Consider the following 26,518-nt stretch of genomic DNA (forward strand, 5'->3'; position numbering starts at 1 on the left):
GGTTTAATTAGTCCAAAGTAGAGCGGTTAATCTGTGGTTGGCTTATAGTATAAATGGGCTCAAGGCCTATAATAAACCTCTAAGTTGGGCCAAAGTCCAATGACCGAAACACGTTCCATTCCAATCCACTACTCTCAATAATAATAATTTATTTATATATATCCTATGGTATGTACTTGGCACGAAGAAAACAATCGAAATTTCCATTTCTTATCGACCGTGATGACAATCGCTTCGATTTCTTTCCGGCAAAAACTGCCTCCGGTCTCCGCCGCCATCATCCGCTCACACCGCTACATTTTCACCAGCTCTGTATTCGCGCGCCAGCAGCAGAACCCTAGCAATGTCAGAAGGCCTCAACAGCAGCAACAGCCTCAAAGGAACCTCCTTAAAGCTCGAGAAACCTTGAAGAAGCAATTCTCTTCTCTTGCTCCGGTTCTTTCGCCCAACGACACGCCTCCGCTCTCTGAAAATCAAGCTATAGGCACTGTCTCTTCCGCGCAAGCCAATTTCATGCGAGTAGTCGTCGACTCGCTGCCTATGGAATCTTCGAGAAATGAAAATTCTGCAAGCTCCTCCGGTGTGGAACTGCTGTGTTACGTGAAAGCGGTGTTGAAGAAGATAAAAAGGAGAGTGGTGGTAGGGGATCAGGTTTTGGTCGGGTCGATTGATTGGGTGGATAGGAGAGGAATGATAGAGAACGTGTATGAGCGAAAGAGCGTGATTTTTGATCCTCCTGTGGCGAATATCGATCATTTTCTGGTGCTATTTTCTTTGGATGAACCGAAGCTCGAGCCGTTTATGCTTACTAGGTTTCTTGTGGAGGCCGAGTCTACTGAACTTCCACTCACTATTGCATTAAATAAAACAGAGCTTGTGGACGAAGAGGTAAACATTCATTTGTTGGAGCAATACCGAAGTTATGTTTTCTGCATTTGTTGTAATCTGGAAGTCAGATTTTCAGAATTTTTTTTTAAAAAAGATTTGTTTTATTTTATGCGGACGACTTTGGATGTTTTCTTAGCTAGGATTCAGGAAATTATAGTCAATCAACGGACAGTCATGATTGTTGCATAGTATAATGTTTTGTTTAAACTTGAGATTTCTATTTTACTTGCTAGCTCTGGATTTGTCTGCTGTACTTCATATATTGACACAATTATAGACCATAATAACATTATACGAATCTTGCGTGCTTCATATGCTGTGATCTGCTCAGCAGTAACATTTTTCTTTTTCATTTAGATATTAGATTATGAAATCAAGAGCCCAAGCAACTCAAGCTTTTCCGTTCACGCCTTCACATTTTGGTCTGCTGTTTATGGCTAGCCTGATACTACTGCATTCAATGTTATATGCAAATATTTGTTTTGACTCTTCCTTGTAATAACTAAATTTACTTTCTTGATGTATTATTTTTGAAGATGTTATCTGAGTGGAAAACTCGGCTTCGAAGTTGGGGTTATGAGCCAGTTCTTTGTAGTGTTGATACGAAGCAAGGTCTCGATACTCTGCAATTCATCCTGAGAGACCAAATGTCTGTTATTGTTGGTCCCAGTGGAGTTGGTAAATCTAGTTTGATCAATGCTTTAAGAGTCAATCAGAGTGGTTTTCGGGCTGCTGAAGATGATAATTGGTTTGAAACTGTAGGTTCACAACTTCTTATATGCACACACACACACACACACACACACACACACACACTACTACATACATGCATGCACGTAGTCTGTTTATTTTTTTTGTCAGCCAAATGATAAATGAGACCCCCCCTCCCAAATCAACTTTTTTTCAGATTTTAGGCAACAAGTGGTTTGAAGAGCAGCGTGTTGGGGAGGTGTCAACAAGAAGTGGAAGAGGAAAGCATACTACTCGGAATGTGTCTTTACTTCCGTTGTCTGGAGGAGGATATCTTGCTGACACCCCTGGATTTAACCAGCCGAGTTTGATGAAAGTAACAGCACAGTCCCTCGCACATCATTTCCCAGAGGTTTCTACTGCTGACTATGCTTCTGTTCTCTAATTGTTTTCTGTTATCTATTTTTAGCTCGATCAGGCTCACAATAATATATATATATATATGATATTTAAACTCGAGTAAGTGTTCGAATGGAATTTCTTCAGATCCAGAAAATGCTAGTAGACAATGGACCTGGCAAGTGTTCATTCAGCAATTGCCTACATATAGGTGAACCAGGATGTCTGGTGAAAGGGGACTGGGAAAGATATCCATACTATCTTCAATTGCTTGATGAGATTAAAATCAGAGAAGAGTTTCAACTTAGGACCGTCGGAACTAAAAGAGAAGGTGACGTGAGGTATGCTTGGCTTTAAAATGTGTCATGATTACTTCCATATGTAAATAACCTGTATTGCAATCCTACAAATAGCTTTGCGTTAAGAGGGGTACTTACTTACTGGTGCCGATTATTTTAATTGGATTCATGTTTGTGTGAAACATCCAAACACCTCATTTTCTGGTTAAAAGCTTTCAATTCTATGTGGCTGTAGAGATCGGGTTTGAGTATATTCTTGAGCAGTTGAGCCTTTGCTTGTTGACGAAGTTTTCTGTTATATTTATTCACATGAATAATTTCGAAACATTGTTTGCTGAAGTTCGAGAATGTGAATGGTTTTAGTACCAGTTTAACGGAAATCAATCTCATTGTTTTTACATGGAGTTTCCCGAGTGTGCCGAGAGCTCAGGTCATTCTTGTACTTTCTGCATCATGTCAATTTACTCGTCTTCCTATAGCTGAGCTGGAAATTGATTCAGGTTCAAGGTGGGAGGCTTAGGTATTAAGCAAGCGGAACCCAGATTGGAACTTAAGAAGCACAGGAGACAATCTCGCAAGAAGCTGAACCAGTCATTACTAGATGAGTTGGACGAGCTGGATGATGACGATGACAATGAGGAAGACGGAACTCCTATTCTCGGGATGTGAGGGTGAAGTTCGATGAATCTTGTAGTATAAGCACGGTAAATAGTCACCACTTCTCCGAGCCCCCTTTTGGCAACACTTCTCTACTTTTCGCAACGGGGCTTTAAACAGATGTTCGAACTGTTTGTTTTTGAGGGGAAGCTAACTGAAATTAACAAGTAGAATCATGAACTATTGTCAAATATTGGAATGTAGTGTATATTGAAAGTGAAATCAACAATTTTCTCAATTTAAGACTTCTATTATGCATTGAGGTTGGGAAGTTTTTTTATGCAGATGGAGAATAGTTTTTATATAGAATCATATATGGTGATAGCATAATTATTTAACCGTTGAATTTGAATGCAGTTGAAAAGATTTTTTGGTAATTATATTAATTTTTGATAAATTATTTTGTGCCTTGATTAATTTAGTATAATAATTTTTCCATATAAAATATTTTACGGAATTATGGAGATTAATTTTGTCTAAATAAATAAACACGTATCCTTCCTTATCCATTACCATTACTACTTATGACTTATACATGAGGATTTCTATTTTATGTCACAGACAAATATTTTTGTCCTTGTATAAATTATTAAATTATAAATACAACTTCTATATATAATAAATACATAATAAATTTATAAACTTTTTCCTAATAATTCTAATCTTCGAACTAAAGAAAATTGTTTTTTAATCATATATTTTCGATATCATTGTTTTATCTTCAGTGTCGTTTAGACACGTCTAAGCGTCGTCCACCGCCTCATTCTATTGTTAGAGACATCTTCTGCCAATCGACTATAATTTTTTTAGACACATCGAAGCATCGTCCATCGCCTCATTCTATTGTTAGAGGTGTCGTCTGCCAATCGACTATAATTTTTTTTAAAAAAATTAAAATGATAGAAACGGAAAGAAAGGAAAAAAAGGAGAAACAGAGAAAAGGGGAAACCCAGCTTACACAAGTCTTCCATCATCAAACTTCTTGTTGTTAGGCGCCGCCACTGTCGCAGCTTGTTTCATGCCGCCGCCGCCTTCGCCCCGCCAGTCACGGCTTCAAATCTTCCAAGTGAGTTATGGGTTGTGAATCACAATTTAATTCTAGCATTTCAAATTATATGGTGATTTAATTCTAACATTGAAAAGTTGTACGTGATTATGTTCTAACGTTAAATTGTTATATATATTTTTTTCTCAAATTTCAGATTTGTTCTTTTTAGGGGCCAGGGCTTCAAAGGTTGGTGCAATTCATCATGTTCTTGTTTTTTTTTATTTTATTTTGTTTGAGATAGATTTTTCATAGTTTATAGTTGATATCTATTTACTATTTAATATATTTTGGAAATATGTTAAAAAATGTTTAAATATCATGTTATGATTTATGAAGACTTGATATTTATTATTATTATTATTATTATTATTATTATTATTATTTCATACAAAAACTAAAAAAGACATAAAAAAATTATATTTTATTTTATAGTAAAACTCATAAATATCTTAATGTATTTGTTAGTTAGGTTAAAAAAAATACCGTCTAAATACCGTCTAGGCGCTAGGCGTGGGTCGCCGCCCACCTATCGGCTACCACCTAGCGTTTTTTAAAACATTGATTATATCAAGATAAATAATGTTTTTATTTTTACGTAGTTGCAAAATATCCATTTAATACATGATCAATTATATTAGCAGGTTCTATAAGAGATTCTTTCATTATATGTAATTTGCAATTGCAGCTAGATGGAAGAATAAATTCTACTGCTAATTTAATTTCTGAACAAATAAAAGTAAATAAATAATAATTAATTAAATAATTAAATGCACAAATAGATTGAAGCCAGATTGGATTGGGCTACAGAACAAGAATTCCTTTTAAGCCCAAATCTAATTGTTAACCAGCCCTATCACTCCATTGCCTTGTAATTCGAGGGAAGCTTGAACAAAGAAAGAAGATTGGACTGGAAGGAGGCAGATCAAGAACAATGAAGAGGATCATGCAGGGTGGAATTCGAAGCCTAAACGCTGTTGCGGAATCTTTGCCGCGCCTCACCAAATTCTCTCTTCACGCCCCGAAAACTGTAAGTTCAATAGCGCTGATTGCATCTGTTATTACTTCATTTTTATTTTTTTATTATTAATTTTTTTTATTTTTTCACTTTTGAGGATTTGATTATTTCATGGTACATATTATTGCACATAACTGAGAAATTGGTTAGATCGAGGAGAACGGAGGTGTTGGTGCTGTTATTTTCTCATTTATTCGTGAAGAAATGGTCCAAAAAAAAAGGCAATAGGGTAAAACTGATAAATTGGATGAGAAACTCTAATTGGATGGTGGAAAAAAGGAATGGAAACAATGAAATGGAATAATAGGAGCATTAGGACCTTGATTGATTACCTTGACGTTGATCCAGTTTTTGACATAATTAATCTATATTTGGTGATCATCTCAACAAATGGTTCGTGCTACGTGCTGTTTAAAAAAAGTTAAAAACTTTTTTGCGTTCGCAGTGTCTCTTATATGTGTTCATTACATAGTTAAATTTCAGTTAGTTGTGGACCTTGTATCAGGTAATGGTGGAATATAACAATGGCAGTTCATATATCTTGTCAGCTGAGTATTTGAGAATATATAGCCCGGCGGTTGACAGTAAGATCAGAACAATCGGGGATGAAAAGGTACTGAAACTTGATGAATGTTATTCTTCATAATTAGATTAATCTACTACAATGTATCGAGTTCATGAACTAAGAACTTTTAAAGATGAGATTGAAAATAAACGGTGTACGTGGTTGTTATGTAAAATAGGGCAGTGTTGTACTTCGTGTCGTAACAACAAAGACAACATAGTGCAGTGAAAATTTAAAGCGTAAATAAAACTTAAGTAATAACTTTTGCACGAGTATAAAAACTCGTGCGGGTGCCTTAGGGCTAAATATCACTAGTAAACGTAAGAACAGTCTTACAAAATAATCCTAGTGATTTTACGAAAAGTCATTAAATTCTAAATTCCTCAACACGTTGAGAAATCAAACTTGCATCCTAAAATACGACAAGGTATAAAAGAAATTGGATGCAACTCTCGTAGCCTAAATAGAAGAGACAGTAAAGATCTTCGAACAACACTATTCCCACAGTGTTGTCTATGATGTCTTCAACACGAACGGCGACATGGGGACAAGCAACAACAAAGGTTGCAAACCTTGCTTTAGAATTCTTCAGATTCTTCAATGGAATTCTTCAGTCTTATCGTCTGAAGCCTCCCTTTTCTTGTGCGTGGAAATTTTTTTTATAGATAATCATCCAAGCTTTGAAGATTTTCTTAGATACAGTCCTACAAGAATAGGTAACAAAGTTTTAGTAGGAAATAAACTCTATCAAATATTGTAAATCATATCTTGATAATATCGAATTATATTATGTCAAATAATCACATTATCAAGATCTAATTTAAATTTTGGCAAATATATCATTAACATATTCGAAAATATACACACAATATTTACCAAATATCCTAACTTGTTTAGAAAGCAAAATCTTATAATTTCCAATTAATTAGGGCCGAAATATTCAAGGAATAAAATTCCTTTCAATCTCCCCTTTTTGCTTTCTGGACTACACATTGCACAAGTGTGACATAAACAATAACACATGGGATTCTATAATTCAGATATCAGAGCACAAGTGGGGTGGAAGACGTTAGTCTAGTTTAAGCATGTGAGAACAATTGAGGCACATAACTAGAACAACCAAAAACACTTATATTGAAATCAAAATTAACACATAAGTAAAGATGAGAGAAGAAGCAAATTCTAAATTTGATCACTATCGGATCCCTCTGGATCAGTAGCTTCCTCCTCATCATCTTTAGTCCCAGATGGACCAGCTTCGGCTTGTGCACTATCTCCCCCTTTTTGGCCAGAAATGCCAAGATGTCTCCGACAATCAGCCAAGACTGTGCTATAGAAGGCAATATCTGCCTGAGCTTGAGCAATCTTTTCCTCAGCACGAGTCATCAGCAGCTGAATAGTGGCAGTGGTGAATTCCAGGGAGGTAGGAGTAGGCAATGTTTTTTCAGTGTTGTCTCCCGTGTTGGCAACATCGGGGGCAACACCAGCAATGTCAGCAGCAGGAATTGGAGTTGCAGTCCAGGGTAAATCCAGAACACGATTGCCCTTTAGAAGACCAGCTGCTAACTTTAAAACCTCATGTTGATCAGTGAGATCTTCTGTAATATTGCGGATGAAAGCCTGAGATTCCAATATGCCGTAGATCAAAGAGGGATAAGGGAGCTTTGTAGATTTGAGTCCTCTATCAGCAAATTGGAGCACAGTCTTGAATCCCATCTTCCCAAAATTAAAATGACTCCCGGTCCCAATGGCATATAATATGACCGCCTGCGGTCTGGTGATAACTGTTGAATTGGAAGAAGGAGTCCAATTTCTGACAGCTATCTTATGCAGCACAGAATAAAAGGAGGTGAGCTTGGCTGCAGAAAAATGGTCAGAGAATTTTTTGACCATACCACCAGTGAGAACAGAAATCACTTCGTTGATTTCTGGAGGATTGCCTTCATCAACGTCTGGGGTGGAATAAAAAGAGTTGATAACAGCTGGAGTGAACTCGAACAGCCTACCCCTAAGGTACACCAATCCATACTTTGCAGATTCTGGATCTTCAATGCTTGCAGTCAAGTTGGCGTAGAATTCCAGAATCACCCTCTTACAGTAGGGTATTACAGCAACAACAGTAGAATATAGCTGTCGAAGCTTCAAAAAGTCAATGAGATTGTACCTATCGTAGGAGCGAACATCAATGTTCCTCTCTTCCAGTAGACCTCTGTGAGCAAGGAGAGGCCAAGTTGTAGCAGCATCACCAGAGTAAAACATGAGGGAATGAGCAGCATCCATGTCATAGTCCTCATCAACAGTGTTGTTCGTAATGTTGACGACACCAACAGCAACACTGACATCAGCAGCAGCAGAAACATCCTCTTGGTCTAGAGGGTCTTCATCAGCATCCATGCTGGAAACATCCTCAGAGTGTTCTTTTTCTCCAATATCAGTACTCTTATCAGAAGAGTCAGCAACCGAATTGGCAGAGGAGGAAGAGACAAAATCTTGTTGAGCTTTGCCTTGTGCAAACTCCTCCATCATCTCAGCATCAGGCTCATCATCGGAGAGATGAGCAGAGGGAGGGACAGAAAAGGACCCATTTCCTTGCTTGAGGCTCTCCAGGATTTGAGCCAAGGTGGCATCCTCATCAGAATCAACACTTTCTTGAGGGACAGTAGCCGCTGAAATGTACTTAGAAGGGACATGATCAGAAGAGTTTGAATCCTCGCTATCAGAAGCGGATTCCACTATCGGAGCGGAGGCAGAGGCAGCAGCAGAACTAGAGGGTTTCTTCCTCGCCACAAATTCAAAATTGGCATCATCAGAATCGTCGCCCGAGCTGCGATCTTCTTCAGCCATGGATATGCGGGGACCCTTGTAAAAACGCTTGGACTGAGTAAAGTCAGGGTTGTAACCTGCCTGCCTTTTAGATCGGCGTGCCATCGGTGGAGGAGGATTAACCTTATTCAAAACAGAGAAATCAGGAAGATTCTCTACATCAATTACGTTCCCTGGTTCTCCAGGCATGAGAATAGCGAGAGGGACAGGTTCCATGGGAACTGGAACGATCGGCAGAGAGGACACCGTGGATGGGATTTCCGGTGTTGTAACACCAGCAGCAACATCGGGTTTTTTTGACCCATCTCACTTCGGATGTCTTGTGGATCAAAGCCTGCCATTGAAAAGCAATTTGAGGGTAAGAGAAGGTTAGGGTTTGCAAAAAAAAAACTCAATCTGGAACAAAGGATTTCGAGAAGATGATAATGCCCGATTATTATAAAAAAAAACATATTTATAGAATCCTTATCTCAAACGGTAACAAAATCCTAACAAACCCATAATTACCCTGATCCCTGATTTCTCTCCAATTACAACGGTAACTTTCCTAACGGACGAAAATTAAAAACCGAGATTAAAGAGATAAAATCCCATAATTAAGGCAATAATCTGAGATAAATATTTCAATCCAAATATTCCAGAATTACCTCCACATCAGCCTAACTCCACTGAACCAAAAATCAATCACGAAAATTCAATTTTTAGTAAATAGGGTAAATCATCAAAAATTCGTCTATGTAGAACCTTACCATAAACAGAACCTTATGAGCAAAAAATGCATATGCATGACCTATTTTATGCCTAAACAGAGTGTAATAAAAATGCAATCACAAGCAAAACAATATGTTGACGAGTGTAGTGTTGCCTCTCGTGTTGCCAACATCAACTCCAACACCATAGTTTTTCAAAAAGCATTTGAGACATACACACTTGATTACCCTTGATAAAGAAAATTTCAGAAGTGGTAGCTTTCACACTAATCGAACAGTCTTCATTGGACTCAATTAGGTAGCTTTTTCCATTTTCTTCCAATTTTGATAAAGTTCGTATTTATGACATTGGTCAACAAACTTCATAAAAAATTATGACACTGAATATGCGAAACCACCTTTCACATGGAACAAGAACATGGAATACACGTACATCCCTCAACTACTTAGTGGTTTAGTCAGAGTCTATTTTGCAAGGGCCAGTGTGTTTCAATAACAGTTTGCAGAAAAACTTGGCATTGATTGAATCAACGAAACAAAGATTTAAACACCACACAAAACAGAATGAGTGCAGAATGTCTAAAAACCTTAAAAATGCATGACAAGAAAAACAAGAGTGTTGTCGGTAGTGTTGTAACACTGAAGACAAAACATGCAAGAGATTATAATGCACACATGCTGAGAGACCTTCGAAGAGTTGAAAATCTCTCATGATCTAATGCTTTAGTAAAGATGTCTGCCAATTGGTTATTGGTTCCAACAAACTCCATTTGAATCATACCGTTTTCTACCAAATCTCGAATAAAGTGATGACGAATGTCAATGTGTTTTGTGCGTGAGTGTTGAACTGGATTTTTGATATATCAATAGCACTCGAATTATCACAATAAACAATGAGGGGTTCACTCTTAAAACCATAGTCTTCAATCATTTGGTTCATCCAAAGAAGTTGTGAACAACTTCCGGCTGCCACATATTCAGATTCAGCAGTCGAAAGTGACACACAATTTTGCTTACGACTATACAATGAGACCAAATTATTGCCAAGGTAAAAACACCCACCCGTAGTGCTCTTTCTATCATTCACATCACCAGCCCAATCGGCATCACTAAACCCTACAAGGTTAGTGTTGGTTTCCCTTGTATACCACAATCCCAAGTCCAATGTACCCGAAACATATTTCAAAATTCTCATGACAGCTTTTAAATGGGTTACCTTTGGATCAGATTGGATCAGATTGGTATCTAGCACATAAACACACACTGAACATGATATCAGGACGACTAGCAGTCAAATACAAAAGACTCCCTATCATGCTGCGATACATGGTGTTGTCAACACAAGCCGCAACACTGTCTTTTTCTAATTTTTCACTCGAGCCCATAGGAGTTTTCATGTTCTTAACATTCTCTTTGCAAAAAATTTTCACCAAGTTCTTTGCATACTTACTTTGACAAAGAAAAATTCCTTCATTTGTTTGCTTAACTTGCAATCCAAGGAAAAAAGTTAACTCTCCTACCATGCTCATCTCGAAAGTAGAAGACATGCATTCAACAAAATTATCAACATGCTTTTGAGAAGACGCACCAAAGATAATGTCATCCACATATACTTGACAAATAAGAATTTCACCTTTGGCCTTTTGAATAAAAAGGGTCTTGTCAACTTCACCTCGTTTGAAGCCAATTTCGAGTAAATACTCGGTCAACCTACCATACCATGCTCGTGGAGCTTGCTTCAAACCATAGAGTGCTTTCTTCAACTTGTAACATGATCCAAGTGATGTGGATCCTCAAAGCCTTTGGGTTGCTTCACATACACTTCCTCATTCAAAATACCATTAAAAAACGCACTCTTCACATCCATTTGATAAAGTTTTATACCCATATGACATGCAATAGCTAGCAATAGTCGGACTGACTCAATGCGGGCAACAGGAGCGAAGGTCTCATCAAAATCAACCCCCTCAACCTGCGTATACCCTTGAGCAACCAACCTTGCTTTGTTCCTAATGATGTTTCCTGATTCATCGGTTTTATTTTTGAAAATCCATTTTGTACCAACAACATTACCATGATCAGGTGGTGGAACCAAAAACCAAACATCATTTCGGACAAATTGTTCAAGTTCTTCATGCATGGCATTTACCCAAAATTCATCATTCAAAGCATCATTGACATTCTTGGGTTCAATATTGGAGACAAAACAGGAATGCATTACCTGAGAGTACACGGAACTCATGCATACTAAACCAACCATCTTGCGGTAGTCAACTTTGTCCTTACCTCGAGTTTGCCTTGTTCCATGCACATCTCCAATAATCTGTGATGAAGATTCTTCTGTATCTTGCTTGGAAGGTTCTTTTCAGTAATCATTTCAGCTTCCTCATTATTTTGGGAATTTTCCTCATGAACTTCTGAAGGAACCAGTGTTGTGTTTGGTGTTGTAACATCTGAGACAACACTGTGTTCTTCGGGAGGAATTTCCAGCAAGCCTTCAACATCATCTTCAACAGTTTTTCCTTTGAGATCTGCACCATCATCAAAAACAACATTAATGGATTCCATCATTGTTCTGGTCCTAAGGTTATACATCCTATATGCACGACTATTAGTAGAATAACCAAGGAACAAACACTTATCACTCTTGGAATCAAATTTTGCTAGGTGATTTCTATCATTCAAAACATAACACACAGCCAAAAATGTGAAAATAGTTAAGATTTGGTCTCTTTCCCATGAGAATCTCATAGGAAGTCATTGAAAAACCACTTCTCAAATAAACACGATTGGAAATATGGCACGCTGTGTTCAATGCTTCTGCCCAAAATCTCTTGGAGATATTTTTTGAGCTCATCATCACCCTAGCCATCTCCTACAACGTTCTATTCTTCCTTTCGGCAATTTCATTCTATTGAGGAGTTTTTGGGGCTGAGAACTCCTGTGAGATGCCCTTCTTATCACACAAAGAAAAAAAAGATGAGTTCTCAAATTCCTTTCCATGATCAGTTCTGATTCTTGCTACAGTCAAAGTATGTAGGTTAGTAATCTTGGTAAACAACTTCTTAAACACATCAAAAGTATCTGATTTTTCTCTAAGAAACCTTACCCATGTAAAACGTGAAAAATCATCAACACATACCAAAAAATACTTTTTACCTCCATAACTTTCGACTTCCATAGGACCCATCAAATCCATGTGCAAAAGTTCAAGACACCGTGTTGTCCCACAGTGTTGTAACACGGGATGCGCAACACGGGTTTGCTTACTTTTTTGGCATGCACCACAAACATATGGAACACCAGTCTTTAGATTTGGAAGACCTCTGACAGCTTCAAACTTACTCAAATACTTTAGGGTCTTGAAATTCACATGTCCAAGTTTTTGGTGCCATAGACTAAACTCATCAATCTTTGAGTGTCTACATGCCAATTCTTCACCTAGTTGGTAGCAGTTATCCACTGATCGTGTACCTGTGATAACACAACGATTAGCATTATCAAAAACTTCACAAATATTTTTATCAAACTTCACATGCAAATCATCATCACACAGTTGACTAATTGAAATTAAATTTGCATTAAGTCCTTCAACATGTAAGACGTTGTGAAGCTTTGGAAACCCTTCCACATTGAGTGTTCCTTTGCCAACAATCCTTCCTTTTGCACCTCTTCCATAGGTCACTCTACCACCATTCTGTTCAATGTAGTCAGTGAGGTGATCTTTCAAACCTGTCATGTGTCGTGAACTTCCACTATCAAAATACCAATTACCTGCAGTATTAGCTTTCAAAGAAGTATAAATAACAAAACATCTGACATCAGGCATTTGAACCCAAACTTTCTTCACAGTGGGTCTCTTTTTGCCAGTGTTGCTCTTAGTGTTGTGCAACACGGGGGACAACACTTGCTTAGATTCCCACAAAACATAGTCATTCTTCAACTTTCGACAAAAAAGCCTGATATGGCCAGGTTTGAGACAATAATGACACACAAAAGGACGTTTCCATTGTTTCGGCTTTGGGACAGAAATATTTTTCTCAACAATGAGTTTCTTACCTTTCAAGGCAGTTAAAGGATGGTTCAAGAAATCATTACCTTCCTTCACAAACACTGGTGTTTTGGAAGATTCACCAGTTTCAAAAACACTTTCTTTAAAACCAAGTCCAAACTTATCATTCTTACCCATAGTCAAAATGGAATCAAGTTTGCTCGAACTGGAATTAAATTTATCAAGTGTTGTTTTTGCTCTTTCAAGTTCAGAATTCAGCAACCCTAATTCGAGATCTTTCTTACTCAAGAGAATTTCCAATCTAGCCATAACAGCTTTCAATTCAGTATTCTCTTTTGTAAGAGTTGTGTTCAACTGATTTCTGTTGTTCCAATCACAGTACAACTCTTCATAGAGTTTTCGAATACCTTCCAGAGTATAAGGATCATCTACCTGTTCTTCATGATTACTGAAATTATCAAGGTTAGAAGCAACAAAACAAACAGATTTTTGAACAGTGTTGCGTCTAGGTGTGGCAACACCGGAGCCAACACCGAGAGGATTGATCTGAAAATTTTTCTTACTCTCCAGTAAAGCAGTAAAAGATATTAGATCAGCCTGTTCAAACTTTTCTTGTTCTTCTTCAGAATCATCATCACTCAGAGAAACATTCATACCTTTCCGAAGGCGATTTGCGCATTCATAAGCATAGTGGCCATATCCCTTACATTTCCTGCATTGAACATTATCAAAATTTTTGCTTGAGGACTGAACCTTACTATCATACCTTTGACGAGGTCCTCGAGTAGCAGCAGGTTTTTGAGGCTTCTCTGAAGTAGGCAGTCTAGGAAAATTTGAGGATTGTGCACTTTTCACATCCTTCTTTTCTTTCATTACCTTGAGATAATCAGTAAATTTCTTCGAGATTAAGGCAATAGAATTTTCCTCAAGATCAGAATCCTTTACTTCCTGTTGAACTTCAGCAAAATCATTGTAAACATTATTAGATACTTGAAAAGCAATAGACTTACCTTTCGAGTCATCTTCAGCTTCCAACTCCATCTCATAGGTGCGAAGAGAACTAATTAACTCATCCAAACCCATTATAGATGTATCTTTGGATTCATCTATAGCACAAACCTTGGTGTGAAATCTTTTGGGAAGCGAACGAAGCACTTTGGATACAAGTCTCTCATTCGAAATAGGATCGCCAAGAATAGATGCTTCATTTGCAAGACTCTTCAATCTTCCATTATATTCCATGATGGTCTCTGATTCCTCCATTCTCAATTTTTCAAATTTTGAAGTTATGAGACGCATCCTTGTCTTCTTGACACTTGACGAGCCTTCACAGTGAGTTTGTAGTTTCTCCCAAGCATCCCTAGCACAAATACAAGTACCAATTAAATTAAGCATGTTCATATCAACTGAAGTGAACATAGCATTAAGAGCTTTAGCATTATAAATAGCCGCAGTATTCTCTTCGACTGTCCATTGTGATCTTGGCTTTGGTCCTGGAACATCATCATCTCTCATAGGTGGTGTCCAGCCATCAAGAACACGTTGCCAAGCCCTGGACTCAATGGATTGAATATACATGCTCATCTTCAATTTCCAAGGGCCGTAATTCGTTCCATCCAAAATAGGTGGACGAATTGCACTTGTGTACGAAGTGTCCATAACTAACCTGTAACACAAACCAGGAACACATTTAGTAAAGTCAAGTGGTGGCTCTGATGCCACGTGAAAATAAACGGTGTACGTGGTTGTTATGTAAAATAGGGCAGTGTTGTACTTCGTGTCGTAACACCAAAGACAACACAGTGCAGCGAAAATTTAAAGCGTAAATAAAACTTAAGTAATAACTTTTGCACGAGTATAAAAACTCGTGCGGGTGCCTTAGGGCTAAATATCCTAGTAAACGTAAGAACAGTCTTACAAAATAATCCTAGTGATTTTACGAAAAGTCATTAAATTCTAAATTCTTCAACACGTTGAGAAATCAAACTTGCATCCTAAAATACGACAAGGTATAAAAGAAATTGGATGCAACTCCCGTAGCCTAAATAGAAGAGACAGTAAAGATCTTCGAACATCACTATTCCCACAGTGTTGTCTATGATGTTTTCAACACGAACGGCGACACGGGGACAAGCAACAACAAAGGTTGCAAACCTTGCTTCACAATTCTTCAGATTCTTCAATGGAATTCTTCAGTCTTTGCGCAGAGAATTATCGTCTGAAGCGTCCCTTTTCTTGTGCGTGGAAATCTTTTTTTTATAGATAATCATCCAAGCTTTGAAGATTTCCTTAGATAGAGTTCTACAAGAATAAGTAACAAAGTTTTAGTAGGAAATAAACTCTATCAAATATTGTAAATCATATCTTGATAATATCGAATTATATTATGTCAAATAATCACTTTATCAAGATCTAATTTAAATTTTGGCAAATATATCAGTAACATATTCAAAAATATACACACAATATTTACCAAATATCCTAACTTGTCTAGAAAGCTAAATCTTATAATTTCCAATTAATTAGGGCCGAAATATTCAAGGAATAAAATTCCTTTCAGAGATTATTGAGATGGGAAGTACTAATTTTGTCATCATTCAATAATGTTTACTTCTCGTGGAGATATTCCATTTTCAAGGAATGATGGCTTGTTTGAATTTGACCTTCTCACTCTTTGCCGCTTTGTTGTTTCAAAGTTACGATGTAAACTTGACTTGAATCAGGTTATATCTGGAAGGCGTCACGTGGGAATCATGTCAGCAGAACCTGTTGGAAACTATGGGGTGAGGTATAATAGTGCCATAAATCATGGATCAAGTTCTGGAAACATTCTCTGTTGACGTAATCATGACTTTACCCTATTTCAATCGATGCAGATTAGTCTTTGATGACCTGCATAAAACGGGCATTTTTACATGGGATTACTTGTATCATCTCGGTAGCTGTAAGTTCGCTCTCATGAGAAATTACATAAGAACTCTAAAAAGGCATGGACTTAGCCGGGATCCACCGCGGAAGAAGTGATTTTGTCTTCTTCAAGTAGAGCTGTGTGCTGGTATGAAGATGAACATCCACTTGCTTTGTCACGTATAGAGTTAGATTTTCTTCTTTCCTATTTATATGCTACAAGTAAATGGTAATACAATAGCATTAAAACCAAAACCAATGACTTATGTTTAAGCACTGATCATCTAAGAAATAGAGCTATAGAGATGTTTATAATATATTACATGTCTAACGTGATAGATGTTACATGCATTACATTTTGGCATTTTGCCAATCTTTTAACCCCTTTTTTTTTGGTGGTCGCAAATCTCAATTTAACCTCAAAAAGTTACTGCATGATAAGTCAAGAACTGCTGTGCTCTAAAATCTTTATTGCAACATCTAATTTTGCAGAAAGTGCCAAAATACTGGTGGGTTATGTTAATGTCAGATTAGTGATGGCTCGTTTGCCACATCAAATAGTCCAAAACCAGAGGCATAGTCCCTGAGCGTTACATCAGGCTTCAACAGTCATACAATCTGATCTTTTTAGCTTCCTTGACCGTTTAGGATTTGTAAGATGGACGAAACATGGGGCTGCCTATCTTGTCGGTGAACTTGGAAGGGATGTCGGTAAATATTCCTGCAGTTGGGGTCGGATTGAGCATGTTCATGTATGTTATTTCTCTGTCCAGTGGCAGTATTGAGCCGAGGTGTCCAAACTATTACAACAATAGTGTTGCTTCAAAGACATTGATGTTCTTCTATTTAACTATACTTGCAGGGGAATTGTAATTCCAATTCTAAATGCCACTTCACAGATAAAAAGCTAACATTTTTTGTCACCAGCAACAAATGGTCTTTAACTTCTTCTTTTTTTTTTTTAAATGTTTTTTTCTCTCCAGATCAATATATTCTACTAGAATCGAATTTATTGTTGCATATTTTTCTTTTTGACACAATACTTTTTTTTTGAGTTTTTCCCTATCAATCGCTAAAAAATGACAACTTTATTATAATTATTATATCCATAGCTGATTTACTTACAAAGATATGTAGCAGCAGCAGCTCAATTGACCGGGTTCATTCTATGCTGCACCGGATGAATTTTACTTGGCAGCATCCATCGTTCATGAGCCCGGGCTCCACACAATTTGTATGTGGGCCCGGGCAATGAACGGCCAAGATGCCTGTGGAGTCAATAATCACCCAATTGACAGTAGTAGTAGTAGCTCATAATTATGGTTTTGATATTCACTCGATTTAATATAGTTTTTAATTTAAAAATGACTTGTAAAGATTAGTTTTAAACAATCAATTGAATACTCTTAAGTCATCATATTTATTTGATTCCTCTAAAACTTATCAAAATTATATTTTAGTTAACTTTGTTTTAGGTTGGTTTTTAGTTTTATTTTTGACACATCATTAATTTTTCGATATTTTTAATATCAATTTCTAGTGATATGTGAGCATTTATCTTTTGATATTTTTATTAGCATTTTTCAGTGATATATGAGCATTTATCGATATCATATAATCATTCCAGTTATTTAGGATTGAAAAACTACAAACGCAAAGTTATAAAAATAAAACGTAATTTTAACATTGTAAAAAAAAACTTAATTTTAACAAATTAGAGACTTTTAAAATTCAATACAATTCAAGGCCAAATTACAAGGAGCCGACTTTATTATTATTATTATTATTATTTTGAAATACGTACGACCGGCCCTTTTGGATTACGGGCCTGGAACTATGAAGTTGGGTCTTAGAAATTTGGGCTCGGGTCGGATCCTTCACTACCCATTATTCAGACGAGCATAGTTCACAACTTCCCATCCGACCTCTTCCTTGATACAAATGGCGTCAGCGGTGATCAGGAAAACCCTAAATCCCGCCGTCCTCAGGGTTCCGATCTCCACCATCCGCCGTCTCAGCGGCGTCGCCGTTGCGGCCGGAGATCCTGAACCGTCCTCATCCTTCACCTTTAATTCTGAAGACCCGAAATCCGCCGCAGCTACGGATAACAATGACCACATTTTCCTCAAAAGCTCCCCTAAAGCGACTTCTTCTAAATCATCCTCATCCGTGACGATGCCCATATCATTCATGACTGGTTCGATAGTGGGCAAACGATTCTACAAAGAAGTGACCACCAGAGAAGCTGACGATGGCAACGGATGGACCGTAATGCTAGACTACAGGACACTCAAATCCCCGTCAAAGAGACCTCTGAAATGCCCTACTTTAGCTCTCGCCAAAGCCATTGCCGTTGAATGGGAGTGTCAGGTTCCCCCTTAATAGTGTTTTTAGTCGATACCGTGTAATGTGTTTATGTGTTATAAGCTTCCTCATTGACGGGTTATGATAACATGTGCAGTAGCTCCATTTTCTCCCTCTGTTCGGTCATTTGCATTTTTATGAAATCATTCAATTCTGTTGATTGGGTTTTTCCTGCGATTTCTATTATTTATTTTTCTATCCGCTCAATTTCAGTTTGAATTGATGCAAACATATGTTTTTGTTAGTGCTTTTTGTGTGACTAGCTATCCTGTATCTTAATTCTTTTGTGCCTTGCAGTTTTTAGCTACGTTGAACTAAATTGAAGTTGTGTTTTAAGAGCCGAGTGGACCAAATGATGAAATTTTTACAATTTGTAGCTGGCAGATGGAATCAGACCCTTTACAATGCCTCTGATGAAACTTACATGTACTGCATTGGAAAGAGTACCACTCACTCGGCCAAAGATTATTGAAAATTTGATGAAGAAATTCCATCAAGATCTAGTTTTCTGTCGGGCTCCTGGAGATAATCCGTTAACGAGTGATCTCCTAGGTAGTCACACTTCTGCGAATACACTGTCAGCTGGTCATTTTTTAAAAGACTGAAAAATCAGTACTAACATGTAAAGCCTATCATTGCTTATATGTGTGATGAATATACGTGGATTGCAAACCTGTGATTAAGGAAAATTCATGAGTGAAGAAAGCCTTTTTTTCTGCATTTGGGGTTTCATCTAGTATGTATTTATTACCAATTTATACATGTTAATTGCAGATCGTCAAGTGGAAAAACTAGATCCTTTACTTAGATGGTTGGAGTTGGAATTTGGCTTTAAGCCTGTTACATACACCAGTTTTTTTGGTGGCAAGCAAGAGGAGGGTCTTGTTAATGCCATTGAAAACCTTCTTCAAAAGACTGATAACTCTGAACTGGCTGCAATTGATGCACTTGCTGCATCTGCACATTCATTGACCATTGCAATTGGAATTTTTCATGGTCGGTTGAGCATTGAGCAGGCTATTGAGTTGATTCGGCTGGAGGAAGATTTACAGGTTGATAAATGGGGTATGGTTGAAGGTGGACACGATGTTGATGTTGCTGATCTTAGAGTTCAAATCTCATCAGCTACTGTGTTTCTTTGGCTCTCAAGGAATCATTAGTTTTTTGTCTCTTTTCAACTTTGATAAGTTAATTACATGACAATAAGCGCTCTCATTTCATGTTATACTTGTTCTTTGGAGTGATATAGTTGATGAACATAGCAGTTTATAATTGTGTAAACTGTGTATTATAAGTTATAGCATTGCTGCATCTGAAGAAAAATAAGCAGAAGCTGACTTCGTAGGTGGACCCAAGACGTATTGTTTTACATGGTATGTCCCATTTTTCGCTGCTTCTGGTAGTTTGCTCATCCCATATTTCATTTGTTTGTAGAAGTTAGAAACATGGGTGTAGCCGTGTAGGAGAAAACCAACAAAACTTTTGTAATGTTGGGTTTTTATTTTGTTGTGTTTGTAGAGATTAGAGAATGCTTCTCAATAATATGTTTCCGTAGAATGAATTGAGTAATGTCATCAGGCGACAACCCTCTCCATTTCACGCCTCTGTCGCCTTAAATTTGCTTCTGGATACATGTTCAACACCCCCACTCTCCTAATGTGTTTTTTAATGGAAATATAGTCAAAATAGTCCTGTAAGTTTGTTCATTTTGTATTTTGGTCTTATAAGTATTTAATTTTGGGTTTTGGTTCTATAAATTAAGTTATAATTGGTTTTTAGTCCTTTTTTCATAGAGTTTTCACGTGCCATAAAAAATGCTGACGTGACAACTAAAAATACTCATGTGACATTGAGAAATGATGATTATGTATGTTGTGGCATCAACACTTAAATGCCGTGTTTTCAAAACTGGACTGTACCGATCGGTTTAACCGGTTCGACCCGGAACCGGTCACTGATCTGATTCAAAACACTCTCAAAAATCGTTTTAACGGTTGAACCGACATAACCAGCCAAAAATCGAAAAACTGATTTTTTGATTTTTTTTTAAAAAAATTTGTTTTCTTATTTTAAAAACTTAATTTAATATATTATTATATATACATGATTATTTGAAATTTTTCTTCATTAAATATATTTTTTATTAATATTAAAGTTTTTTAATTAATTTATTTATTTTTTAAAAATATATAACTATAACTAATATTTTGAATATATTTATATAGTAATTTAGTTTAAACTACGATAAATATATATTTTTTCTATTTATATAATTTTTTAGATTTTTATAATTTAAAATATATTATTAATTATATTATATTATATAAATGGTTTTTTGATCCGATCGTTCGATTAAAATGGATCAACCAGTTGGATTGTTTTTTTAAGTTAGAGTGTTTGATCATCGATCCGTTTATAAAAACATTGCTTAAATGAAAAAATGATTAAAAACCAAAACATAACTAAACTTAAAAGATCAAAATCCAAAATTGAATACTTACAAGATCAAATCACAAAACAAGCAAACTTATAGGACTATTTTGGCTATTATCCCTGCATGAAATTATGAATACTCGCATGGTTCACCTGAATCTCATAATCATGAAAAATTTCAGGTTTTGAAAAATATATATATTTTGGATTACGCAAAGTTAGCCAAAAAGTACACACTCGGAGCCATTTAATCATTACATGTACATTTTACCAAATCAATGTTATCGACAGAGGACACAAATCACACCATACATGTCATGCTCACTTCAATTCTAATCAACATTTGCACCCCACTTTAATTTGTACATCGGATTATTTCGAAGGATATTGTTGCATGATTTGAATTTAAAGAAATTAATTGAACTAAAGTAAAAAATAAACCATCTAATATAAACATATAATTCTATTATTATCATTACTATTTTGCCGAAAGAGAATTGATGACATATAGATTAATTTATCATTTAATACACACGTCTCAAATAAAAATCCTCAAGATCAAACCATGGCTAGCCATATATGTGTTTTAAGAAAAAGGCAAGTTTCTTAATTTATCATGAAACTTAACACAATTTCACATACACTTGAATTGATTACTTAATTCCTCGACCGAGTTGAGTCTATTCAAATTTTGGTATACACAGGCATCATAAAATTTATGAAAATCTGCATAGATCTCATATATATATATAGAGGTTTGATCACATGAGTAACCAACATGAGCAACTATGTGAGCAACAGCTTACGTGACAATCACTCCTTGGATGTACAAGGTGCCACGTAAGTTGTTGCTCACGTAGTTGCCCATAGTGGTTGCCCATGTGATCAAAACTCTATACACACACACACACACATATATATATATATATATATATATATGTAACAAAATTAATTATACATGTGATCGAGTAGTAACTGTAGCTAGAAGAATTAGACCCTAATAAAGTAAATGTTCTCAAATATTCAAATTTCAAACCCTAATTAAATTAATATCCTCAAACACAGCTTGTTCAATGTTAAAGAAAAGAATACAGATCCGATGCCAATAAGAGCATCAAAGCAAGCCAGAAAATAGAAAGATTTTTGCTGAAATTTGTTGGAAAAAATAATAGTTGGTTGTTGTGGGTTGTGAATGAGATTAATACTCATAGTCCCACATTGGTAAAATGTGGAAAAGGACACTACTATATAATGCCTAAGATGAGACAAGGGGTTGGGGCCCCAAGGGATACCCATGTTTGTTAAGGGGAGCGGACCTAGTCTAGGCTAGGTTCGAACCATTAGCCACATGAATATAAAATTTTTGGGCGTGGGCTGGACTGGCTGGCTTTGACATGAATATAAAATTTTTGTTATTTTGTTTCCGGAATGAATTCAGTGTGCATCTTTTCAGATGAAAGTATGCAACTCTTTAGCCCGAACCAGTGCATCTTTTCGGCTGAAAGAGTGCGTCCTTTCGGTCCCAACCATTGCAACTTTTCGGCCATGCATGCATCAAAGCGGTGCGACTGTCCGAGGCAGCCTTCCAGCGTCTATAAATAGACCCCATCTGCATTCATTCAGACTCGCTCATTTCATTCTTTTCTTCTTCTTGCATACTCGTTCTGACTTCTGTCTGAGTTTCTAAAACACTTTAAAGTGTTCGTAGTGCTTCGATTTTGTAGTGCTACTAATCGAAGTTGGTAGATAGCGTTCTATCTTGGGAGACAGTTTGATCAACCCGTAAGCACCTATGCGAGCAAATTTGTCTTAAAGATAGAGAGTTATACTCTCGGCTCGCTATATTTTGTTCTTGCTGCGTGCATGCTGAAAAAGTTAATAACAAGTTTAAGACAAATTTCGTATGATGGCTACTGATCCTTCTGCCAAAGTCACGCCGCCCTCTGTTACACCCCACCACCGCCCCCTGTTACGCCGCCACCACCGATTGTCACAGCCCCTGCCGCTTTTAATGCACATGCCGAGAAACCTGAGAAGTTATCCGATACTGACTTCAAAACATGGAAACAGAAGATGTTTTTTTACCTCATGACACTTCATCTGGCGAGGTTTTTGAAGGAAGTGGTTGTTGTTCCGGCACCAAATGCTGACACACAAGCAAGGTCTGCTTTCGATGCATGATCTCACAACGACTTCTTGTGCCGGAACTATATACTGAATGGGTTGGATAATACGTTGTACATCGTATACTCTGCAACCAAGACTGTGAAGGAACTGTGGGAATCCTTGGAGAAAAAGTATAAGACCGAGGATGCTGGCACAAAGAAATTTGTAGTCGGAAAGTTTCTTGAATTCAAGATGGTTGATACCAAGACGGTGATTAGCCAAGTGCAAGAGTTCCAAATCATCCTCCATGATATAATGACTGAAGGGATGATGATCAGTGAGTCCTTCCAAGTGGCTGCATTAATCGAGAAACTGCCACCTTTATGGAAGGAGTTCAAGAATTATTTGAAGCATAAACGCAAGAAAATGGGGTTCGAGGACTTGATCGTCAGACTGCGAATTAAGGAAGACAATCGCAAAGCGGAGATCAAAGCTGGTAAGATGCCGATGGAAGCAAAGGCAAACTTGGTAGAGCCAAACGCTATGAATAAAAGGAAGAAGTTTGGGAAAGATATGATGCAAGGGAAAAACAAGAAGTGGAAAGGAACATTTTGGAATTGTGGGAAGATGAACCACAAGACCAATGATTGTCGCTTACCAAAGAAGGACAATCATTACCGAGAAAATGTTGTCCAACACAAATCTGTGCCTATTGACTTGTCTGAGATATATCTGTCAGCAGTAGTCTTCGAGGCTAACATGGTTGATCATCCTAGAGAATGGTATATCGACACTGGAGCGACGCGACATGTTTGTGCTGACAAGGAGTTATTCTCGAAGTATACTCCTATAAGTGGAAGAGAGCTCTATATGGGTAAAAATGCGACTTCTAAGATCATTGGCTTAGGCAAAGTGGTGATCAAGATGACTTCGGGAAAAGAGCTTACTCTTATTGATGTCCTTCATGTTCCGGACATACGGAAGAATCTTGTATCCGGTTCTAGGCTTGTTAAGGCCGGATTTAGAATAGTTTTTGAAGCTGGAAAAGTTGTAATCATGAAAAATGGATAGTTCCTAGGAAAAAGATATATAGAAAAGGGACTGCTCAAGATGAATGTAATGACTGTACTTCGTGATCTTGAAATTAATAAAGTTAATGCTTTGAATTACTTGGTTGAATGTTCTAATTTATGTCATACTAGATTAGGACATATTAACTTCAACACTTTGAGAAAACTTGGAAAATTAAATCTTATTCTAAGGGCTAAGATTGATTCAAACTACAAATTTGAAGTATGTGTTGAAGCTAAATTAACTAAAGTACCTTTTCACACAGTGGAAAGAAGTACAATACCTCTAGAACTAATTCACACTCATATTTGTGATTTAAAGTTTGTACAAACTAGATGTGGGAAAAAGTACTTTATTACATTCATAGATGATTGCACAAGATTCTGTTATGTGTTTTTTTTAAGAAACAAAGATGAAGCTCTTGAAGCATTTAAGACCTATAAGAATGAAGTTGAAAATCAATTAGGCAAACGAATCAATAAAATTCGTAGTGATAGAGGAGGTGAATATGTTGCTCCGTTTGAAGAATTTTGAAATGAATATGGCATTATTCATCAAACAACAGCTCCTTATTCACCACAATCTAATGGTGTTGCGAAAAGAAAAAACCGTACTCTGAAAAAAATGATGAATGCCATGTTAATAAGTTCTGTACTATCCCAAAACTTGTGGGGGGAAGCAATACTTTCGGCAAATCATATTCTTAATAAAATTTCACATAAAAAGAAGAATGAAACTCCTTACGAATTGTGGAAAGGACATAAGCTCTCATACAAATACTTGAAAGTGTGGGGGTGTTTGGCGAAAGTAGAAATACCAAAGCCAAAATAAGTGAAGATTGAACCTAAGACTGTAGATTGCATCTTCATTGGATATGCAAACAACAGTAGTGCATATAGATTCCTAGTGCACAAGTCAGTGATTCCTGATATACATGAAAATACCATTATTGAATCAAGGAATGCTGCATTTTTTGAGAATGTCTTTCCTTATAAAGAAGGAAAAGAAAATAGCTCTTTCAAAAGAGTTCATGAATCCACTAATGAGGAAACTCATGAAAGTGACGAACCAAGGCGTAGTAAGAGAGCTAAGATAGCTAAAACTTTTGGTCCTGATTTTCTTAGTTATGCTATAGAAAATGATCCAAGGACTTTAAGTGAAGCGTTATCCAGTCCTGATGCTCCATTTTGGAAAGAGGCCATAAAAAGCGAAATAGATTCCATCATGCAAAACCATACTTGGGAGTTAGTAGATCTCCCACCTGGAAGCAAACCTTTAGGATGCAAATGGATCTTAAAAAGAAAATACAAAGCTGATGGAACGGTGAAAAAATACAAAGCAAGGTTAGTGGCCAAAAGATTTAGACAAAAAGAGGGGTTGGATTTCTTCGACACATATTCACCTGTTACAAGAATAATGTCTATTCGAGTACTTATAGCAATTGCTACTTTAAATAATCTCGAAATTCATCAAATGAATGTAAAAACGGCCTTTTTAAATGGTGAGTTAGAAGAAGAAATATATATGACACAACCTGAAGGATTCATTGCTCCTGGTCAAGAAAGAAAAGTGTGTCGACTCATTAAAGCATTGTATTGGCTAAAACAAGCTCCTAAACAATGGCATACTCAATAAATATGTAGTGACCCTTACCCGGATCACCTACTAACAGAACTTAGGCATGCAATTAACTTAATTAAACAGATATCAGAATAAAACTGCGGAAACCATAAACGTTATACAATCTCAAGTAAAGGAATCTGTAATTTATCCAAATAATATACAACCAAATCGAATAGCTGTATCAACCTCAAAACAACAGAAATAAAACCTAGACGAAGCTCCAGCTGGTCAACCACTGACTAGCCCCTCTTGGATCCACCTGCCTCGTCCAATCGCAAACCTGCCCCATGGAATAGGGTGTCCAAAAACACAGAGTACGAGACGTGAGCATAAAACACTCAGTACGAGAGTATGAGTATACATGCATGCAAAGTGAACTCCCTAAAAACTCGAGGTCAAGGATCAGATAACAGAGACAGACCGGGCCCTGTGCCGTCGCTTCAGGAGGTGGCTCCCATACCATAATACAAGTGGATATGCCGGACCCAAATCGATGGAAGTCCAACCACTAACAGGATAGGGAAAAACCCTACTAACAGACATCTCGAAGGAGATAGCTCAGTATGCAAATGAATGCAACATAAATCAATGACATATAAACCATGCAGTCACATAATACATGCATACTCAGTCAGGATATCTCGAACAGTACTTCCGTACCTCAAAACAGTGCAAGCTCTACCAACTCTAGGTCCACGCCTATAGTCTGCTCTACACTGCCAAATGATACTACTATCATTAAAGTGCTCTAAAAGCCTTAACTAAGCTATTGCATACTCCTAAATATTTATAGGAAGCAAAAGCTATACCTTCGTCCGTCGTTAGCCCTTTGATGTCGATGCCTCCAGAACTTGGGCACAACTCTGCTACGACTCCCGAACGCCTCGCCGACCGCCGGGTCAAGCTTA

General features: G+C 37.0%; 4 protein-coding genes across 6 annotated transcripts; all 4 read left to right on the plus strand.

The window, feature by feature from the left end:
• Positions 1-194: 194 nt before the first annotated feature.
• On the plus strand, positions 195-3,246 carry LOC140887070 (small ribosomal subunit biogenesis GTPase RsgA 1, mitochondrial). Of its 2 annotated transcripts, XR_012151748.1 has the most exons (6): positions 195-888; positions 1,425-1,646; positions 1,796-1,990; positions 2,125-2,318; positions 2,617-2,706; positions 2,777-2,907. XR_012151748.1 is itself a non-coding variant. In XM_073294094.1 (5 exons), exons 1-5 carry the CDS (start codon positions 223-225, stop codon positions 2,943-2,945), a joined length of 1,446 nt encoding a protein of 481 aa, XP_073150195.1. In that variant the 5' UTR covers positions 195-222; the 3' UTR covers positions 2,946-3,246. The 2 variants fall into 2 exon arrangements, 1 of the variants encoding a protein (XP_073150195.1); XM_073294094.1 differs by lacking the exon at positions 2,617-2,706 and having other exon boundaries at positions 2,777-3,246.
• Positions 3,247-3,799: 553 nt separating this feature from the next.
• LOC140887071 (uncharacterized) lies at positions 3,800-17,091 on the plus strand. Of its 2 annotated transcripts, XM_073294095.1 has the most exons (6): positions 3,804-3,999; positions 4,136-5,008; positions 5,502-5,609; positions 15,830-15,894; positions 15,983-16,161; positions 16,506-17,091. In XM_073294095.1, the coding sequence occupies exons 2-5, from the start codon at positions 4,913-4,915 to the stop codon at positions 16,128-16,130; spliced, it is 417 nt and encodes a 138-aa protein (XP_073150196.1). In that variant the 5' UTR covers positions 3,804-3,999; positions 4,136-4,912; the 3' UTR covers positions 16,131-16,161; positions 16,506-17,091. The 2 variants fall into 2 exon arrangements, with proteins under 2 accessions (XP_073150197.1, XP_073150196.1); XM_073294096.1 differs by lacking the exon at positions 16,506-17,091 and having other exon boundaries at positions 3,800-5,008; positions 15,830-15,889; positions 15,983-16,135.
• An 837-nt stretch (positions 17,092-17,928) lies between these two features.
• On the plus strand, positions 17,929-19,921 carry LOC140892018 (uncharacterized). The gene is made up of 3 exons (XM_073300745.1): positions 17,929-18,383; positions 18,755-18,929; positions 19,152-19,921. The coding sequence occupies exons 1-3, from the start codon at positions 17,955-17,957 to the stop codon at positions 19,535-19,537; spliced, it is 990 nt and encodes a 329-aa protein (XP_073156846.1). The 5' UTR covers positions 17,929-17,954; the 3' UTR covers positions 19,538-19,921.
• Positions 19,922-21,588: 1,667 nt separating this feature from the next.
• LOC140888666 (uncharacterized) lies at positions 21,589-25,622 on the plus strand. Its single transcript, XM_073296362.1, has 4 exons — positions 21,589-21,650; positions 22,742-22,934; positions 23,073-23,966; positions 24,825-25,622. Exons 1-4 carry the CDS (start codon positions 21,589-21,591, stop codon positions 25,620-25,622), a joined length of 1,947 nt encoding a protein of 648 aa, XP_073152463.1.
• Positions 25,623-26,518: the final 896 nt, after the last annotated feature.

The sequence above is a fragment of the Henckelia pumila genome, chromosome 3 (assembly GCF_033568475.1).
Source record: "Henckelia pumila isolate YLH828 chromosome 3, ASM3356847v2, whole genome shotgun sequence".
NCBI lineage: Eukaryota > Viridiplantae > Streptophyta > Magnoliopsida > Lamiales > Gesneriaceae > Henckelia > Henckelia pumila.

Excerpts from the sequence above, each read along its gene's own strand:
- LOC140887070 (XM_073294094.1), top strand. The coding sequence starts at position 223 with ATGACAATCGCTTCGATTTCTTTCCGGCAAAAACTGCCTCCGGTCTCC. Across the intron at positions 1,647-1,795 it reads ATGATAATTGGTTTGAAACT|ATTTTAGGCAACAAGTGGTT; the intron begins GTAGGTTCACAA and ends ACTTTTTTTCAG. Across the intron at positions 2,319-2,776 it reads AAAAGAGAAGGTGACGTGAG|GTTCAAGGTGGGAGGCTTAG; the intron begins GTATGCTTGGCT and ends AAATTGATTCAG.
- LOC140887071 (XM_073294095.1), top strand. The coding sequence starts at position 4,913 with ATGAAGAGGATCATGCAGGGTGGAATTCGAAGCCTAAACGCTGTTGCG. Across the intron at positions 5,610-15,829 it reads GAACAATCGGGGATGAAAAG|GTTATATCTGGAAGGCGTCA; the intron begins GTACTGAAACTT and ends GACTTGAATCAG. Across the intron at positions 15,895-15,982 it reads GTTGGAAACTATGGGGTGAG|ATTAGTCTTTGATGACCTGC; the intron begins GTATAATAGTGC and ends CAATCGATGCAG.
- LOC140892018 (XM_073300745.1), top strand. The coding sequence starts at position 17,955 with ATGGCGTCAGCGGTGATCAGGAAAACCCTAAATCCCGCCGTCCTCAGG. Across the intron at positions 18,384-18,754 it reads CCGTTGAATGGGAGTGTCAG|CTGGCAGATGGAATCAGACC; the intron begins GTTCCCCCTTAA and ends TACAATTTGTAG. Across the intron at positions 18,930-19,151 it reads GTTAACGAGTGATCTCCTAG|ATCGTCAAGTGGAAAAACTA; the intron begins GTAGTCACACTT and ends TGTTAATTGCAG.
- LOC140888666 (XM_073296362.1), top strand. The coding sequence starts at position 21,589 with ATGAGCAACTATGTGAGCAACAGCTTACGTGACAATCACTCCTTGGAT. Across the intron at positions 22,935-23,072 it reads CGAGGTTTTTGAAGGAAGTG|ACTGTGAAGGAACTGTGGGA; the intron begins GTTGTTGTTCCG and ends TCTGCAACCAAG. Across the intron at positions 23,967-24,824 it reads TTTTTGAAGCTGGAAAAGTT|ATTGAACCTAAGACTGTAGA; the intron begins GTAATCATGAAA and ends AAATAAGTGAAG.